Genomic DNA, 20,326 nt, shown 5'->3' with positions numbered 1-20,326 from the left:
AGCACTCCCGAGGCATACTGTGTTGCCTGGGTTCTCAGTCAGCCATCAGAACTGAATAGCAGCAGAAAGCCATCTCAGAAACAGCATATACATAGCATAAATGTGTTAAACAGGTGAGTGTTGAGAGTGAAAGAAATGAGCCTTAGAAAGGGCAGAGTTTGTGCTGACACTATAGAGAACTATTGAACACTTTTATAAACAGGTAGTAAAATGACTTGATTTTTAGAAAAATCATGCTAGTGAGAAGGCAGAGGATGGATTTGGATATTGGCAAGAATGGAAGTGAAAAGGCAATGTGGCAGTTTACTTATCCTTCTCAGAAAAGATAGGTTCCAAAATTAAGGCTGTGGCATGGGGATAGAGACATCCCAGAAATACCCAAATGGATTTAGTTAGCAATGACATGGGAGATTGGTGAAAGACTAGTCTTAAGATAATGGCAAAGTAATTACTGATTTGGTTGACTGGAGGTACGGTAATAGGAGAAGGGAATTAAAGAGAAAAGCAGGTTTGGGAGGAAAGAAGAAGTTCAAATTAGTGGAGGCTTTGGGATATCCTTGAGGGTGGATGATGATTTGAGACTGAAAATTTACCTCTGAGATGTGAATATGGTTTGGGAATCCTTAGCTAGCTTTTATAGGTAAAAGCCAAAAGTACATGTAATGTAACAGAAACCGGGAATAGACCCCCAAGGAACACCAACATTTACAGCAGATTGGAGAAAGTGCCCATGAAGGAGGCAGAGAAAAGGAAGAGAATCAGGAATGATACCATAGCAAGGAAGAGAGGGTTCTCAGGAGGAGGCAGGCAGCAAGGTCAGAAGGGGCAATAGGTAACAGGACTGCAAAATGCTATTGCACTTATCAAATAAGACTTGATTAATAAAAACAGTTTCAAAGAAGCCAGAATTAAGGAGTAGATGAATAACAGGAAAGATACTAATTTTTCATTGCTGCCATAACAAATTACCACAAACAGCAGCTTAAAGCAACACAAATTTTCTCACAGTTCTATAGGTCAGAAGCCTGACTCAGGTCTCACCAGGCTAAAAAAATCAAGGTGTCAGGGCAGCATTCCTCAATAGAGCCTTTCAGGCTTGTGGTTTTAGGACTGAGTTCCCTAATTTCTTGCTGACTTGTCAGCTGAAGGCAGTTTTTATCTTCTAGAGGCCACCCATATTCCTGTGCTAATAGCCCCTTTCCTTCATCTTCAAGGCCCCCAGTGGTGGGTTGAGTCCCTCTCATTTCTGAAACTTCTCTGCCCATCTCTCTCTGACTGCCTCTTCCACTTTTAAACCGTCCTGTAATTACATTGGAGCCACATAGGTAATGCAGGATAGTCTCCCTATTTTAAAGTCAGCAAATTAGCAACCTTAATTCCATCTGCAAAGCCCCTTTTACTAAATGAGGTAACATTCACAGGATCCAAGTGTGGACATCTTTTGGGGACCATTATTCAGCCTATCATAGGAAGTTAGAAGTATTAACGGTTAATGGGGACAGTCTTTCCAGGAACTTCATTGTTAAGGAAAGGTGATATCTAGAAGCATTTATATTATCTAGCATGTGATATATATTTCCAACAGTAAACCTTACTGTTTATTCTTGAGCTTTTTAACTAAGAAATCCAATTATCTTTTTAAATATCCTGAAATTTGTTTGAGCACTCTATAAAATTTTAGAGTGCCATACAAATATAAGGTAATACCATGAAATTGTTAGTTTTTATATTTTTATGTATCCTTTACACCATTTAAAACCTTTTCTGGAAAAAGGCCATGTAATCAACTGAATGTATGTGTGTAAAATATTGTCCCGCGCAACCGTCTCGCCAGCAAGAACGACACACACAGGATCCTTCTGCAGTTTAGCTTTAATGCCTCTTGAGAGGAAGAGCATAAGCTTGCTAAAAATGGAGACCCCGAGCGAGGGGAGCCGCGCCCCTTATATAGAGACAGTCCCTCGCCTAGGACGTGTTCCCATCTGATTGGTGGCTGCCCAATCGGCCCAGCTGACGCCACAGGTGGGGCGGAGACTAGAGGTGGGGAAATTCCCAGCACATGCGCTCTAGACTTGTTTTTGCCGATTGTCAGTGTCGGCCGGCGCCATCTTGTAATGGCGATTACGGTGTAACGTGGGCAGCTCCCCACATCTCCCCCTTTCTTATTACATTAAGAGGCTGGAGCAAGCTCATTGGCCACAACATGTCTAGCCAGTAGTCCTGTCTTAGGTCGACCCACCTCAGGCCGTGACCTTACCCGTCAAAGGTTAACCCTATCGCCACCAGGCACCATGTCTTAGGTCGGCACACGTCTGGGGGGAAGTTGCCCGTCTCTGGATCTACTGGAGCGGACTCTGAATTGTGAATTGTGGGCCAGCACGAGCCAGGGCGAACCCCACTGATCAGTTTTCAGGGAGGCCAGCCGAAAAGAGGGGGGGGGACTAGTCTTTGAGCATAGATAGCCAAATATCGGGATTGGCTCCTTGCTCCAGAGCCACAAGTGCTTGGGCAATGACCACCTTGTCTTTTTGTGTTTGGGCTTTCAGCCTACAGACCAGCCAAAGAAGGAACACTAGTCCACAGCAGAGGGCCGCTCCAAACAACCCCACCCCCACCCATTCCTTGAAATGTGCCATGGCAGTTGTGATCCAGGAGGACAGTCCAGCTGAAAAGGAGGCATCCACTCTTGTTGAATTCACAGACACGATGGCATAGCGCAGTTCTTGCATCAGGTCGTCAAAGTTCCCTGTCCAGTTTCCTAAAAGATACTTAGACAATTGATGAGACAAATTTGCCGCCCTGGTAAAATTTTCATATTGGATGCTGGTTACACATAATCCTGAATATTTCCACTGACATCCCAACTGTGCTACTTGCCACAAAACATCTACTTGTTCCTGTACTAGATCTACCCGCTGGTTAACCACCATTAATCCTCCCTTTAACTGAGCATTTATCGCAGCTTGTGTGTTCAGGGCCTGAGCAACAGAAGAGGACAAATTATTTAATGTGGAGGCAGTCTGAACCGTGGTACCCAAAGACACAGCCGCAGCTGTAGCTGCAGCTGCCGCCAAGGAGACAGCGGTAACAATTGCTGCGGTGAAACCAAAATCCCTCTTTTGCCTGAATAAGGACATAGCATTAGGGGCCTCCACAGGAACGGGAACCCACCTAGGCATTCGCGCAATCACAGCCAATTTAAACCCAGTAGCATTCCAACACTGTGCATAAAAGCAGGATTCATTGGTGCAAGTAATCTGATTTTCCTGTACTGCATCCTGAACTAAAATAAACACGAAAAGGGGGGAAAAGGCAGACTGGTGTCGATGGTACAGACGTATTTTGTCCGTACCTTTGGACAGAAACAGAAGACTCAAAAGTCTCGGACGTATTCCACTCAAAGGTGGCATGCCCCCAGCTTCCTCCTTTAAATCGGACTCCTTGCTAGGGCTGAGGGAGTCAGAGTCGGGTTCATGTAGATTTAAGTCCTCCAACCCTTGGTCTATGGCCCTCAGCTCTCCTACAGGGTAAAGCTCTCTTTTGTTTTTTCTCTTTTGGTGGGGGTTTAAAACCCCTTCCTCCCCGGCAGATTTTCCGGGAACATCACTTTGATGGTTTAGAATCTCTCCCTCGTCCGTAGACTTACCGGGAGGGCACTTTTTTCTACAGGAGACGTCTCTCCTCTTGCGGGTACCCATCCTCTCACTCCGTTCAGTTTCTGACATGCTGTCTTGGACTTCCTCTAATATATTTTGTCCTTCTGTCACTACCGGTTTACAGCCTTCATCCTCCAAACAATTCTTAATGAACTTCCAAACGGTCTTGGTGCCCTGACGTAGGTCTCCCTCTGCGTACTTGCGGTCAAGGTCTTTGCCCAATTTGTTCCAAGAGCTCAAGGTTAGGGAGCCGGAACAGGCATACCATGGCGCCACACGATCTACCTCTTTCACAAAATTTCTGAGTACACGGCCCCCTACTTTGATCTCACGTTGTCTCAGCACAGCCTCTAACGCGGTAACCATAGACTGCGTGGAACCCATAATGCGCCCTGCTTTAGGAGGCGCTGTGAGACACACCGCTCCCTTATGTACGAGAGGCTCACACGGGTCTCAGGTGCAGCTGCGTATCTACGTCAGTCTGACCACACCAAGGGATGAGTCTAAAACCTTGTAATCTAACCGAATTCACCCCAGACCAAGAACAGACACACCTCTCTGAACTTACCCTCCTGCAGTTCTGAATCCTCCCTGTCACCAGGGGGTCTCCGAAGGTGCTGACGATGTCACAAGTTTCCCGGGTTTCGGCATACACAATTTGGATACACATCAAAATATGGCTTTTAAAATGTAAATCCCCATACACAAATTGGAATGCATGTCTAATGGATGGAAGATAATAAGAAAATATTTAACCTTGTACTGTATTTTATAGGCCTAGAACTTTAATGCCATTTAGTCAGGATTAAATAATTAAGTCTTCTAACCTTAGAGCCTTAATGAAAGGAATGTAGAGTTTGAAGCCGGACCCAACCTTGAGTCTTGCGTCTTATGTGTAGTAGCCTTATGTGGCCTTGGCTAAATTACTTATCTCCCTGAGCCTCACTTTCCTTTACCCCTTCACCATAGTGTGCTATAAAGATTAGAATTAATATACTTGAAACACAGAAAGTTCTCAAAAACAGCACTTCTTGTTGTTGTTCCACTCTTCTTTCAGTTCCTTTATCACGTGCTATTTCCTTTGTCTTTGTCCTCTCTTTGTCTTTGACCTTTGCATCTCACTTTAAATATTACTTTCTCTCAGAGGCTTTCCCTAACCCCTCCCCCACCATGTCAATTCAATTCCCCAATTGGCACAATTTCCTTACTTTTCGGTCACAAGTTCTTTGCTTTTCTGTCACTTACTATAGTTTACCTATTACACCTGGGCTGTTTGTTGTCTGCTTTCCATCCTGGACTGTAAGCTCTTTAAGATTGGGGGCCGTATATGTTTTGCTCATGACTGTAAATGCAGTGTCTAACATAATGCCTGGCACATAATTGACAATCAAATATTTGTTGAGTGAATTAGTGAATGATGAGTTCTATTATCTACTAGCTGATCTCCCCTGAATCTCTTGGGTGAAACATTAGCCATTAAAAAATTAATAAAATCCCTGATGCAGTTTATTCTGATTCATGCTAATTGCTTCTGTGTCTTTGACCATAAAGCTGGCAGCAGTAACACATGTCAATATAGAATGCTCATATTGTGGTAGGTGGTTGTTAAGATTTTTTAAAAGAAAACATTCATTTCAAAGTAAACTGTAGGGTTGTATCCAGTGACCTGTAGAAGAAAACATGGCCACGTGGCCCACACATTCATGTGAAGTTTTGATCTCACTGAAAATGGTTCTTATCAGTTGAGCTAAGGATATAGAAATGCTTTTTATGATTCGATGTTTCTTTTTCTTTTAAACAGCTTTATTGATACATAGTTTGCATACTCTCATGTTCACCTGTTTAATATGTGCAATTCAGTAGGTTTTAGTATACTTACAGAGTTATGCAACTGTTATCATATTCCAATTAGAACATTTTCTTCACCAGAGAACGAAAACTTGTACCCAATAGCCCCTCCCCACCCTACCCCCCAGGCAGTCTCTAATCTCTTTTCCAGCTCTATGGATTAGCCTGTTTCTTTCAAGTGGCATCTTACAGTCTGTGGTTTTTTTGTGTATGACTGGCTTTTCAGTCAGCACAATGTTTTTGAGGTTCATACATCTTATAGCATGCATTCGTTTTTATTGCTGAATGGTATTCCGTTGTATGGATATTCCACATTTTTTATGTGTTCATCAGTTGATGGACATTTGTGTTGTTTCCACTTTTTGACTATTACGAAAAATGTTTCTTTCAATATTTGTATGCAAGTTTTTGTGTGCGCATCTGTTTTAATTTCTGTTGTACAGATACTTAGGAATGGAATTGCTTGGACATATGGTAATTCTATTTTCAACATTTTCAAGAACTACTACACTGTTTTCCAAAGCATTTGCATCATTTTACCTTCCCCCACTCCCAGCAATGTACGAGGGTTCCAATTTCTTCATATCCGCCCTTGTCTTTTTGATTATAGCCATTCTGGTAGGTGTAGAGTGCTATCTCATTGTGAATCCGGTGTTTCTTAATCAGACTCATATAGTCCTATAGATCTGTTCTGAAGGGTCTAAGAGTTCTAAGAGTTTCATTTTTTAAAAAAAATTTCATGTTGATGGTAACATTGGAAAAAAAGTAATTATATTCTGGATTATCTGGATGATTGACCACCTTACAACCAATGAATGCCACACTGTTTCAGTGTCTGCATTTACTTGGTACCAAGAAATAAAACTTGAATTTTTTTTATGCTAATGGTAGTAGAGGAGGACATAATTATATAAGTCGTGTACTACTGCTAAGAGGCAGCCAAACTGTATTTGGCTTCTACTCATCTCAATTAATGCTATAAGGAGCAGAAGCTTTGCAGTATTTGAGTAGAGAAGTGGTTAGATAATTTTGTAATCACAGAATTGCAGGAATGACAAACACAGAAGAACTTTCCCTATAGCTGTCAACCTGATTGCAGTAAGCCCCATATTTGTTTGATTTGATTTCAGCAAAATACTGTCACATTGAATTTGTGATAAAATTCTTTCTTTAGTTTTTTGGTATTTATATATAAATGTTTTTGGTTTTATAGTTATAAAATGTCCAGTGCTATGTTTACATACACTTAACCAACATTGTAATAAAAAATAATTTAAGTGAACATTTAGGAATCATGATACTTTTTTCTTCCTTTAAAAAGGGTCTATGTAAGAGCTAAGTAGGCATTTCTCTAAGGAAGATATACAAATGGCCAACAGACATATGAAAAAATGCTCAACATCACTCAGCATCCAGGAAATGCAAATCAAAACCACATTGAGATACCACCTAACCCCAGTTAGGATGGCTAAAATCCAAAAGACTCTGAACGATAAATGCTGGCGAGGTTGCAGAGAAAAAGGAACTCTCATACATTGTTGGTGGGACTGCAAAATGGTGCAGCCTCTATGGGAAATGGTATGGAGATTCCTCAAACAACTGCAGATAGATCTACCATACGACCCAGCTATCCCACTGTTGGGAATATACCCAGAGGAATGGAAATCATCAAGTCAAAGGTATACCTGTTCCCCAATGTTCATCGCAGCACTCTTTACAATAGCCAAGAGTTGGAACCAGCCCAAATGTCCATCATCAGATGAGTGGATACGGAAAATGTGGTACATCTACACAATGGAATACTACTCAGCTATAAAAACGAATGAAATACTGCCATTTGCAACAACATGGATGGACCTTGAGAGAATTATATTAAGTGAAACAAGTCAGGCACAGAAAGAGAAATACCACATGTTCTCACTTATTGGTGGGAGCTAAAAATTAATATATAAATTCACACACACACACACACACAAAACCGGCGGGGGGGAGAAGATATAACAACCACAATTACTTGAAGTTGATACAACAAGCAAACAGAAAGGACATTGTTGAGGGGAAGGGGGGGAGGGAGAAGGGAGGGAGGTTTTGGTGATGGGGAGCAATAATCAGCCACAATGTATATCGAGAAAATAAAATTTAAAAAAAATAAAAATAAATAAATAAATAAATAAAAAGGGTCTATGTAATATTTGAGTTTGATAATCACTGTTGTCTATATTTTTCGATTTTTGTGCCATTGGCTCTTTGCTTTTGGAGGAAGGCCTATAGTTGTAGAATCTGTTTCTTAAGAGATCTGAAATTTGTATTTTTACTTATTCAAGGCAAGTTGAAAGAATTTGGTTAATTATTTGTTTTAAAAGCCATCCTAGGATAAAGGAGGTATTAAGGAGAAATTACTTCTTTGTATGTATACTTAACACATTTTTCACAACTTTGTTTTGTTTTCACAAATTATTTTTAATTTCACAGATAATATGCATTTCCAAGGCTTTTGGCTATGTTTGGGTCTTCTGTTCGTCTCAATTAATGCAGAACCTATGGATGATGGTGTTGAGATGGAAGACTTTGAAAATTCAGAAGAGACTGATGATAATGAAGGTGAACCTTCCTCAGAGGTAAGGTATTGAGAAGTAAGTTATAAGTTATTCCTTTACATGATACATAGAAGTGACTGATCTCTTAAGATTCATTTTAGTTCTAATAGGCTCCATTTTCTAAATAGAAAAATATTGTTTTTTTCTATCTTGTTGCTGTATTTTAAAGAGTGCCCATGAACTACAGAAATTTGTGCATGTCACCTAGCACGGTTTTATTAACAAATTCAGGGATGGATTTTACTATCATAATAGGAGTTTGTCACTGATTACAGAGGACTAAGTACTCTAGCTAAGAGAAAGGTTTTTAGTCTTATTTTTGACACTGCCAGACCTTTTCAAATAAAATAAAAGGTAGTCTGATTTGCAGTTCTCCTAGAAGTAAAGTATGTGGCTTTTCTTTATTGCTCTAAGGAAAGAAAATACTAACAAGGAGGTTGACTTAGAAAGGGAGGCATTGCTGGGGTAGGAATTTAACAAGGGTCACCCATGTTCTGTCTCAGCCTGGTTAAGATGCCTGCTTCTGTCTCAGCCTGGTTAAGATGCCTGCTTTGAGGTGGTGACTAATAGGAGACTCAGAAACTTTACAAAGATTTTTGTATACCTTGAAAATCCATAAGAGCTTTTACATTGGCAATATTCCTATCTAATATTGTGATAATCAGAAATATTTTTGATGGTGAGAAAGAGTTAATTGTATTGTGCCAGCTACTCTTTAAAGGGCAGAGGGGAATAATGCCTAGTTGTAATAGACTTCTTTGCTTCATTTCCTCTTATTTAGACTTTTTTATTGACAAATGTAAGTGTTGTTTAGCTATTTAAGGTGAGTATTCTGTTTCCTCTGTTAAATTTTAAGCTCTACTAAGACATTTAAAAAACAAACAAACAAAAAACCTGGTTCCGTGATCTACGGAAATTAAGTAGTACTTGAAGTGCTAATTACTGACTTACATACGCTACTACAAGGGTCTTCAGAGATTAATACTTCAGAGAAATTGACAGATACCTACCACTCAACTATATTTGACAGTAATTTGAGAAGATAATAAGAAGTGGGAAAGAATGATTTTTGATGCTTCTAATTATATGGCATGAGTAATCTAGATATGGTAAAGTAGGGAAAAGGACAAAATAAACTTTTAGTGATTTTTAAGGGTGGTCTAACAGAAGGAAGCCTCTTCTGAGACCATTGCACATTTTGCCGGTCTAGGAAAATATAGAGAACAGTAAAGTTGTAATTGAGTAAAATTCATAGAAGATTGGTAATTTTGGTAGCTGAATCATGACCCTGTCAGTAATTATGTGGAATTTTGTTTAATTACTGATTTTCCTCCCTTAGACAGGAAATGTTGTACTACCAGGGTAGGGTTGGGACAGTGAAAATAGAAGTACTTCTGCACACTTTTTCTTAAAGGCTGAGAAAAGAAATATATATGAGCTTTGGAGCCAGACAGTCTGGACTCCTGTATAAGTCCTGTAGTTATCTAACTGTGTGACAGTGGGCAAGCTACCTTCTCTCTCCCACAGTTTCACCATGTATGAAATGGGTACCATAATAGTACTTCCCTCATAGAAGTATTATGAGGATTAAAGGAACCACGATATTAACACCATCACTACTGCCACCATCATCATCATCATAGCAGCTGACACTTGCATGGCATTTGAAACAATGCTTTGCCAATAATTGCTTTGCAATGCTGTCTCTGTTGAATCTTTTCCTTCTCTGTGTTCCTGATCTCTTAACAGTGAAATTTAAGAATTAATTTTAAACTACCCTATATGCCTATTAAGCTTTTCATCTTATATGCTTTTCCTTATGCTATTTCCTTTGCTTTTAATGATTTTTATCCCCAAATATTATCATTCATCACAGTCCTTCTAAGACCATGTCAAATGTGTCATGAGACCATCTCTAATTACTTCAGCCTGTTCCTTCTGTGTTAGGAGGGGTCAGAGTATCCTCTGCACATATTGTATTTTCATCATCATAGTATTTCTTATGCTTTCTGGTATCTTATCATTACTAGGATGCAAAGTTTTGAGGTCAGAGTCTATGTCACCTCATATACCAGTTTGTTAACTAGTAAGATTGTTCAGTTAAAATATTTGTGGAGTGAATAACTTTAGATTTTTTTAAATTGGTTCTCTAGAAAAAATATAAGACACCTCGACCTATAGGAGAAGTATATTTTACGGAAACCTTTGATAGTGGAAGGTTGGCTGGGTGAGTATTCATTCAAGAGAATGGTTTTCTTGATTTGATTAGCCTTTTTGAAGCTTTTGGTTATTGGCTTATGAAACTTACTTCTACTACAGATCTATAAAAATTTTTAAAGTACCTTATTTGATAGTGTAAACCAGTACTTAATACATTTTTGTTATTGATAGAAATGTTTAATTTGAATAGTTATTCATTTATACAAAGAAAATATACAGATAAATTCTCAATGTAAAGAGAAACTTACATTTCGTTATTCTTTAGGACAGATACTAATCTAAGGTCAGACAACCAATTTGAGTTTCTATTCCATCCTAAATAATGGTAAAAACAATAAAAGTTCATATATATTGATTAATATGTGCCAGATACTGTCCTAAGTAGGTAGGTAAGTACTATATTTATCCCATTTTAGAGGTAAAGAAACCAAAATTTTGTGTGCCTTACCTGTGATCATACAGCTACTAAATTGCAGATTGCATATTTGGTTTAACTCTAGGCTTTCAGGATTCTGTACAGGCATCCTTATTTAACTTCTAAGTATTAATTTATTTTTTGAATGAAAAATGATTGTATTGGGTAATTTTTTGTGTGTTTCTAATGTGCATTGTATCTATAAACTGCTAGTTTTATTTTTAATGACATGTGTTTTCAACTTTATTTACAGGTGGGTTTTATCAAAAGCAAAGAAAGATGATATGGATACAGAGATTTCTATATATGATGGTAAAATATTTATTTAAATATTAGATATAACCAGTATGACCCAGGGTTCACTAGCTTTTTACATTATATTTCCATTAAATTGTGTTGGCTGAAAGCCTCGTCCTGCTTCACAGTAAAATATTCAGTCTTTTATCTTGTCCCTCTTCAGTGTTTCTGGAAATTTCACTCTTGAGCCACCATCTGGTTTTCACTCCACTGCATCTAGTCTTGCATTTCCGAAAGCAGTCTTTCTAGACTACTGCTGTTCTCTACATGGGCACACCTAGATCAAATTATAATTATGGCAAGATTCTCCTCATGAGTACAAAACAGAGAATAATTAATGAGAGCTATGAGATATGTGGCTACTCTTGGAGCCCACTTCTCCAGACCTACATCCATCATCATAGGGTCTCTAAGAGGATTATCTTCAGGTTTAGCTATAGAAAGAAATGCCCTATGCACAAGGGCCATCTTTTCTTCCCTAACAGGACTTCTCTGGAGTATGACAAAAGAATTTCTTCCTTCTAATCTAAAACCAGCCTCCTCAATTGTTATATCTTGAAGTAACATCAGCCTCTTCTCAAGGTGACTGATAATGGGAATTTCCGCTCTCAGAGTACCTCATACCTATACGCATGTAACGTCTCACTCAGACCCCACCAGTTACATCAGAACAATGACAAAACAGACAACAGCATGTCCACTTCCTTTTCATGGTTTCTCTTTTAGTATAAGATAAAGATCATGCCTACATGTCTTCCTTTGCACAGTGTTCCCCATCCAGCAAATTCCTCATGCTTATATGTGCTTCTATACTCCAAAAAGAACACCACCATAATATATGTAGAACAAGTAATACTATATTCAACCTAAATCCATTTAGAGAAAAGAATAAATTCCCCCAAAGAAGCAGTGAGTGTGCAGAGATATATAATGCTGCCTGAAATCTAGTCACATAAATATACATTATCAAAGAGAATGTCTAGCTTCAGACATCTACGTTTAGGTACTTTACAGTTTTTTCCAAGAACATAGGGTAGATATTTGCTTTACATTTGTATTTTATAAGAATCCATTGATGGAAGTTTCCCTAAAATTAAGATATGATGTACCTTAAGGATGAGTTTTAAGTTTCTGTTTCTTACTAAACTTACTACAAATGGACTTTAGTATTTAAATGAGTTTTTTTCCCCACCTTAAAATTAAATTGAACAAACAAGCAAAATCAAACATTTTCTTAATTCCAAAGTTGGGTCTGTTGTCTTATTAAACATTACATATTAATGTAAATAGTTTTCTTAAAATCATTTAAAAAAAAACATAGAGGTTCTACCAGTTGTGCAAATGCAGGATGCTTACAAATACCTGAGAAGTAACACGATTGAAGTAACACTACTGAAATAATGTAGATGGTCACCTGAGAAGTAACACTCTTGAAATATGTAGATGGGCTGTTGGACCTATGGGTAACATAATTTTCTATATATTCTTAACTTTTATGATTTTGCAATATTACTTTACTATTAAAAAATTAAGGACTCCCACAAAATTTTTTCTAGCATATTAGATTTACTGTGATTTCTGGCTGACTTTTTTCAATTTCTTAAAAGCAACTTTGAAAAATATGGAATAAATTAAAGTTCTGGGTTCTGAAAATGGTGTTTTGGGTATTGATATTAGCAGTGTTTTATACATAGTGGTTAGTTGAGACTAATATCAGATTCTTTGCAAGAATATTTAGTATTCATAGTAGCTAATCACAGCTTCTATCAAGTGCCACCAGAATAAAACTCATTCCAAGTGTTTCAGTAGTAAGCAAATTTGTATGAAACATTATGTGCTGGGATACAGGTTGTGCATTTGGGGGAGAATTATTTAAATTTTTCAGTTAAATTTATTAAGTTATTAATAAAAATGTAGACATTACATTATAAATACCCCAATTCTTTAAGTGACCAATTTTCAGGGTATCTTGTAAAACTATGTAAATTTTTTTGAAATTTATTTACAGCAGAATTTATATTATGTAGTATTGTCCAGAATTTGGGTAAACGACCTGATTAATAGAAAGTTATTGTTTATGTGAAGTTGGGAAAAACCTCTTGTCTTTGAGAGATAATTACCTTATCACAATTTTTATAAAATTAAAGTGCTAGATGATGACTTTTTCATAGCTGAGATATATATAGCTTTGAAACTGTTATTATATACAGCTATGAAATGTATACATATGAGGGGTCTTGAAAAAGTTCATGGAAAGATTTTTATTATCTTTTAATTCAATTTTTCCCCAAACTTTTTGAAGTACCCTCATATACATTTATAAATTTATATAAAATGTGTATATACACTATATATAAATGTATGTGCATAATTGAAAGAAAAGCAACATAGTTTTAAAAATCTTTTGCTATTGATATCTTGAAAATCCAAAAGATAAAGTTGTTGCTTCTTAAAATAAGACATTTTGGGGAAGGGAGGGTGCAAACCACAGATTAGTAGTGATAATACAATTCATAATCAGTGTAAGAGAAGAAAAACCAAATAAAACTCATCTTTTTAAAAGAATATAGTATGACCAGATGGGGGGAGAAAAAAAAACCCTGAAATTTTATTTTTTTAAAAAAGCATTTTTGAAAGTCTAATGTGTACACAGTGATTAAAAGTCACCCCTCTTTGATTCATAAGACTATTCTGGTTCTTGCATTGTTTTTTTTAGAAGGAAAAAAGTAATATAAGAGCATTAGTGGTTCAGAAGTGCCCATCATCATAATATTTTGAGTTGACATAACACTGGAAAATAGCCCGTTTCTGCCAAATTGAGTTTTCTTGGAATAGGCAATACCTATAATTTTCAAAACTAGAATATTTTATGCAAATTAATGAGTTGTTTTTTTTTTTTTTTTCCTCTAAAAAGAGTAAAGGAGTAAGGTCTAACACAACTTTTGGGCTAGCTTTATGTTATATGTAGCCCATGATCAAATTTCAGGAGTGTTCTGATCTTAAACGGGAAATTCCAGCCAGAGAGGGCCTAACTCAGTTTTGCCACGTTACAGCTTAGTGCTTATCCAGTGCTTTGCTGCTGTCCTGGCCAAAAATCCTGAGAGCTGATTGGCTTAGCCTGGGAAGGGCTTGTGTGAATTAAACATACAATTTTCAAAATAAAATTTAAGTCCCTACATCATTTCATAGGCATTCCAAAATAAGGAGAGAGAGGCAAACTGCTCATTTTGTGTTAAGGATGCTCTTTGTCTCATATACAATTTTAAGTATCTTATTTTTTAAAATGTAATGTTGATAGACCCTATAAGAAAAACCACATTTTATAATTCCTTTGATTGTAAGTCTTTCAGAGAAAACCAGACTACTTTAGCATAAGAAGTGCCTTAATCAGATACTCTAATGTTTGTTATTAGTTTTCACAATTTTAACTAAGAAAATGAAACCAAAACAATGAAATTTTAAAAAAAGAGAGAAAGGAGGCATACACATAGTTATAGATATTATTTCCTGATTTAAAATTTTGTTGGGCTGGCCAGTTGGCTCAGTTGGTTAGAGTGCAGCCTTGTAACACTATGGTCAAGGGTTCAGATCCCTATACTGGTCAGCTTCCAAAAAGAATAAATAAATTGTTCTATTTTTCCCAAATTAGCCTTCATGGAAAAAAAATTATTGTTCATAACTGCTGATAAATAATTCTTATGTCGGTGTTTTCTGTTTTAGTTTAATTTGATTTGCTTTATTTTTTAGGAAGATGGGAAATAGAAGAGTTAAAAGAAAACCAGGTACCTGGTGACAGAGGACTGGTATTGAAATCTAGAGCAAAGCATCATGCAATATCTGCTGTATTAGCAAAACCCTTTATTTTTGCTGATAAACCTTTGATAGTTCAGTAAGTTTTATTATGTTTTTGAATACTTTTTCTGAATTTTATTTTAGTTTTGTATAATTTGGCTTCTGAACATAGCTTGTAGATAATGGGTATAAAAATCTAAATTGTTCTTTTCAGTTTCAGTTTGTTAAATATGCAAATGCAGATGTACACACAAACACACCCTGAAGTTTTCAATGAAAAACAGGTTAATGATAAAGTTATATAATTGATACTGTAATATATACAGTTCTGCCACCATAAACTATATAATGCATGGTAAAATCACCTTTTCTTAAAATTACTTGCTATTAAAATATTAATCTCAATATATTGAGAATGGAGCCATAAATATTGCTGTTAAACCAATGACAAGATTCAAAGGCAGTAAATCAGTTTTAAAAAGGAAATGTAAACTCAGATCAGTGTTTTTAATCATGGACCACTTTTAAAGGTCACACATTCCCACAGATGTGCTCCCCTTCCCCTAGTGTTGGCATAAACTAGTGATGTTGCTTGCATGTGTACTGTCATAAAATCAGGTATAATTTCCACAAGCTTATTTCACTTATACTGCTATAAAACCAAAATAAATCTGTGCAAACACCGTTATAAAACCCACAAAATTCAAACTACAAAGGAAAGAAATATCATTAACTGTAAACGATCTCTCTCCAGAATCCCTTTAGTACTTTGTTAAAATGCTAAACACTTTCTTACCATTTCATATTTTATAGATTTTTGAAAATAAGGCAATTAGTGTAATTGGCTTCATATTTCAGGTGTGATGGTTTGGCTTAGTCTGTATTCTTTCAATGAATTTAAAATATTAAGTAATGTTCAAGAGTATATGACCATTATGTACACAAATTAAAAATATTGTTACAGGTTCTTATTGGGACTAATGTTTGAGTTTGGTATTATTTATCATTATCCAGGGTTTGGTTTGAGTGTTTTTTGGTGGTGGTGTTGTTGTTGTTGTTTTTGAGAGTTTGAAGGTGATCTTATTATTCTCTTGGAACTTAAGTGATTATAATATCACCTTCTGTTTTGATCCTTTGTGGCTTCGGTGAAAGGGCAAAGGAAAATAACATAAAATTTAACTTATCCAGAGTAAAATTAATCAAATTTAGTTTTTTCAGTTTGAGTCAGTACTAGGCAAGTGAACAATGACAGCTTGCAAGATTAGAAGCAATGGTTGAAAAGTAAGTCTAAAGAAGTTCTAAACAAATTATGAAATGATTATACTGAAAAAGGAAAAAGAGGACCAAGGATTGAATAGCAGTCTTTCATGTGCTTAAAAACAATTCTAAGGACAGTGAATGTTTGTTTTCTCTTAATATTGATAAGATGAAATGGGCTAAATAAAATGAAGAGATTTTATATTAAATACTATAAATATTATGGACTTGTGACATAACTACTCTAAAGCTGCTTTTCCCAAAGCATAAATTAGAAATTAGTTTGCTTCACACACACCTGTGTACACCTGCCTCCCAGCCCCTAGGACTATAGGTTCTTCAAATCACTTGGCAAGTCACAGAAGGTCTAAGCATAACAGGACAAAAAAGCTATGGTTACATTTGTAGAGCCAATTTACAAATTTGTTTTTTCTAGTTCTTACCTTTCACAGAACCCTTTGTCCTTAGATCTCTTATTATAAAGCAGTATCTCTCTTTATTTTATTTTTCCTAAATATAGTGACCTTTAAGTCACATTATGTACCATTTCTTCTACTTAATGGTTTTCAAAGAACATAAGTTACATGAAGAAATTTCCTTGACAGCTATTGCTTAAAATAAAGATAAGGTTTTGAGGAAAACAAACTGCCCTTTATTTTAAAAATGAAAAAGAACAAAACAAAACCTTTATTCTGATCATAACATAAGCTAAAATTTTTGAGCATTTATTTGCATTATTGTGCATGCTATCCTTTAATCATCATAATAATCCTTTGAGGTGTTGGTATGGGCCATGTACCCATGTAATAGATGAGAAAATAGAGACTTAGAGCTTGAATTGCTCTTACCCTAGGTGTCACTAGAGGCAGAATCACGAATAAATCTCAGGTCTTACTGACTTCAAAGTACATGCTTGTAAGCACTATTGTCCACAGCTTGAGAAATAAAGCTTAGTAAGTACAGGAGGAGGAAATCACCCATACTTTTGCAAGTCAGAGATAACCACTTAAAACTTTACTGTGTTTCCTGTGGGGTTTTTTTAATACAAAGTATATACACTAACTGGATTCAAACTGTTAAAATTTTCTACACTATTATTTTTCACCTTCTTGTCACTGAAGTTTCTTCAGAAATATTTGAAACTACAGTCCTTTATTAAAAGTATCACTATTTCCTGTTGCTTCTCTAATTTCATCTCTTTTTGTTTCAATTCATTTAACAAAATCATAACCTTTTTGGTTTTTTCTGTGTTTCACACCGACAGCCATTTCCTCATTGATTTTTTTCACACCTAATTCATAAGTTTACCAATAATTTCTTCTAAAACCTGTTCAGTAAGTCTGTGCCTCATTGTCTTAGCAAGTCTACGTTTTTCCTTTAAAAACCAAAAAAACACAAAACTTTGCTGACAATTACACTGTGTTGTAAATCCATGAGAAAACTCTCATTCACTCTTTCATCTGTTTGTCTTAGTCCATTTTATGCTGCTATAACAATACCACAGACTGGGTAATTTCTAATGAACAGAAATTGACTTGGCTAACATTTTTGGAGGAGGGGAAGTCCAAGGTGGAGGTGCCCACATCTTGTTAGGGCCTTCTTGCTGAATCATCCCATGGTAGAAGGCAGAAGGGCAAGGGAGCACATGTGAGAGAGAGGGAAGAAAGTGGGCCGAATTCATCCTTTTATCAGGAACCTACTCCCTAGATAACTAACCCACACCAGCTGTAACAGCATTAATCCATTCATGAGGGCTCTTCATAATCACCTCTTAAAGGTCCCGCCTCTCAACACCATTGCATCAGGGCTTAAGTTTCCAGCATATGAACTTTGGGAGATATGTTCAAACCCTGGCACCTTTATACTAAACAGCTAAAATTTCCCATATCTCCTGGCTGTTCAGGTCTGAGATACTCCACGTTATTGAGTGAGATAACGAAATCTCTTTGCTGGAGCTGTTTAATTAAATGTACAACTTAATTAACATAATTTAAGTGTAGTTGAACTAAAAGACAAATTAGTGAACTCTGGATATCTAACATCTAGCAATTTCTTAGAAACCTGTTGCTGTAGCTGTGGTCTGCATGGTCTTTGTTTTTTAGATTATAAAGTATATAGTGCCTACCTTATCAGAATTTGAAGTTTACTATTATAGTTTTAGTCAAAGTATCTTATTCCTAATTTAATAGTTTTGATGGAAAAATTTATTTAAACAAATTGGTTGGATTTTCTGTAGTTGATTATAATCATTCTATTTTTAATATTTTAATGATGTACCTTGTATTGCAGTAGTAGAAAAGCATTTCTGCTTATTTCCTATAGGTTGTGGATATGCTTTATATGAGCCTTTTGGTAATGTAAAACATTTAAGTTTAAATGAAAGTAATACATTAGATTTTAAAGAGAAGTTAGTAATTTTTGTTTACCAGCAGTATGGTTCTTTTTCCCTTCATTTAGATATGAAGTAAATTTTCAAGATGGTATTGATTGTGGAGGTGCATACATTAAACTCCTAGCAGACACTGATGATTTGATTCTGGTATGATATTTTAATATTTAAGAAAACCTTATTAAAGTTAATAAGTATTTTTAAGGAGTAATTGATAAAACTGGAAATTTCATTTTCAACTGAAATCTAAAAGAACTATGACTGTCTTTTTCCAGCATGAGTTTATATAGCTTTCACAATTTGCCTTCAACTTTTATATAAAACTGGGTTACTTGAAGGCATCAATTTTGTAATCTTCAGCAACATAAAAAAGTATCATGTCTATAAATCAAAAATTACATGCTTATAAATTACAGCTTATAAGTGCTGTTGAAATATCATCTTACAGTTATATTCTTTACAAAGTAAGAATCAAGTTTGTTTAGAGAAGTTAGATAACACAGCAAAGCAGTGAAATGAAACGGCCAAAGAACCAAATAAAAAGTTGGGCTAGCTCAGGCATTGGCAACCCACAGAAAATAATTTTTAAAACTTTTCATGATGAAGTAGCTATGTAATTCTAAGAGGTTGGATTAGGACCATTTGAAGATTGGGACCACTTCTTATAGCATTCTCCTACTGTGTCAGAGTTCCTGCATGTGGCAGAAATATGAATGAGACATCACTGAGACATTTGTCAGAGTGCATGACTATGCACAGGCTAGGAAATGTGGATTCAGGCCTTCTTCATGTACTACTCATTATTAGAATTAAGTAAAAGAGAGGCCATTTGTAGTATATATTGAAGTTCATGTTAGGTGTTGTAAGGTGATGATCACCTGAAGGTAAGATGACAAAAAATCTAATGCCAAGTATTTCTATGAATACTTACTTATCTGATTAACTCAGTTAACCCTATGAGAAACCTTATAAGGTAGGTACTATTATCATCTACATACTTCAGAGATGATAAAATGGAGGTACAGAGAGGTTAAAAACATACTCAGGGCCACATACAGCTACTTTAAGTAGCAGTGATGGGATTTGAACCCTAGCATCTTAATCCAGAGCCCATGCTCTTAACCACTATGCCATGCCAAAGAAAATTACTAGTAGTGAAGCAGGTAGCATGTCTGTCTGTTTTGTGTCTGAATCTCTCTTCATTTTGTGCTCAGAAGGGTCATTTTTCTGGTGTCTGAATAATGGGTAATCATTTTAGTCTGGAGGTAATAAGTACACTTTCCTCTAATGCTTAATCCTCTCAATAAAATATTATAATACAGATTTACATAAAGTTAGTAAAGCTTATTATGATGTTGCTAAGGTAGTTTCAGCTTCTTTCCTATATCTTCAAGAAGAAAGTATCGTGTGCTTTTTTTTTAAAAAAAAATCTGTTTTGAAGTAAAATTTGTCATTTTCCCACATCCATAAGTCATTTGTGTTAAATAGTTCTTTGGTGAATTAGCATTTAATACATTTTTTAAAAACCCATTGGATAGAATAGAGAAATTCATTAAATAGTCTAATTTTGGACTAATTCCAGTACTTATCTCTCTTTGAAGGAAAACTTTCATGATAAAACATCCTATACCATTATGTTTGGACCAGATAGATGTGGAGAAGATTACAAACTTCATTTTATCTTCAGACATAAACATCCCAAAACTGGAGTTTTTGAAGAGAAACATGCCAAACCTCCAGATGTAGACCTTAAAAAATTCTTTACAGACAGAAAGACTCATCTTTATACCCTTGGTATATCCTTTTAATTCATTCATTAATTCAAAAATATTTGCTGACTACTGATGTATTCATG

General features: G+C 35.9%; 1 protein-coding gene across 1 annotated transcript in view; it reads left to right on the top strand.

Annotated features, from left to right (window-relative positions):
* Nucleotides 1–7,981: 7,981 nt before the first annotated feature.
* The window catches only part of CLGN (calmegin), a 37,698-nt gene continuing 25,353 nt past the window's right edge, over nt 7,982–20,326 (top strand). Inside the window, exons 1-6 of the mRNA XM_063108452.1 lie at nt 7,982–8,122; nt 10,255–10,328; nt 10,990–11,048; nt 14,781–14,922; nt 18,540–18,621; nt 20,073–20,265. Of these exons, the coding sequence (XP_062964522.1) occupies nt 7,982–8,122; nt 10,255–10,328; nt 10,990–11,048; nt 14,781–14,922; nt 18,540–18,621; nt 20,073–20,265 (691 nt within the window). The remainder of the gene's footprint in view (nt 8,123–10,254; nt 10,329–10,989; nt 11,049–14,780; nt 14,923–18,539; nt 18,622–20,072; nt 20,266–20,326) is intronic.

The sequence above is a fragment of the Cynocephalus volans genome, chromosome 9 (genome assembly GCF_027409185.1).
Source record: "Cynocephalus volans isolate mCynVol1 chromosome 9, mCynVol1.pri, whole genome shotgun sequence".
NCBI lineage: Eukaryota > Metazoa > Chordata > Mammalia > Dermoptera > Cynocephalidae > Cynocephalus > Cynocephalus volans.
The sequence above is the reverse complement of the archived record's forward strand: the minus strand, read 5'-3'. Positions and strand labels throughout refer to the sequence as shown.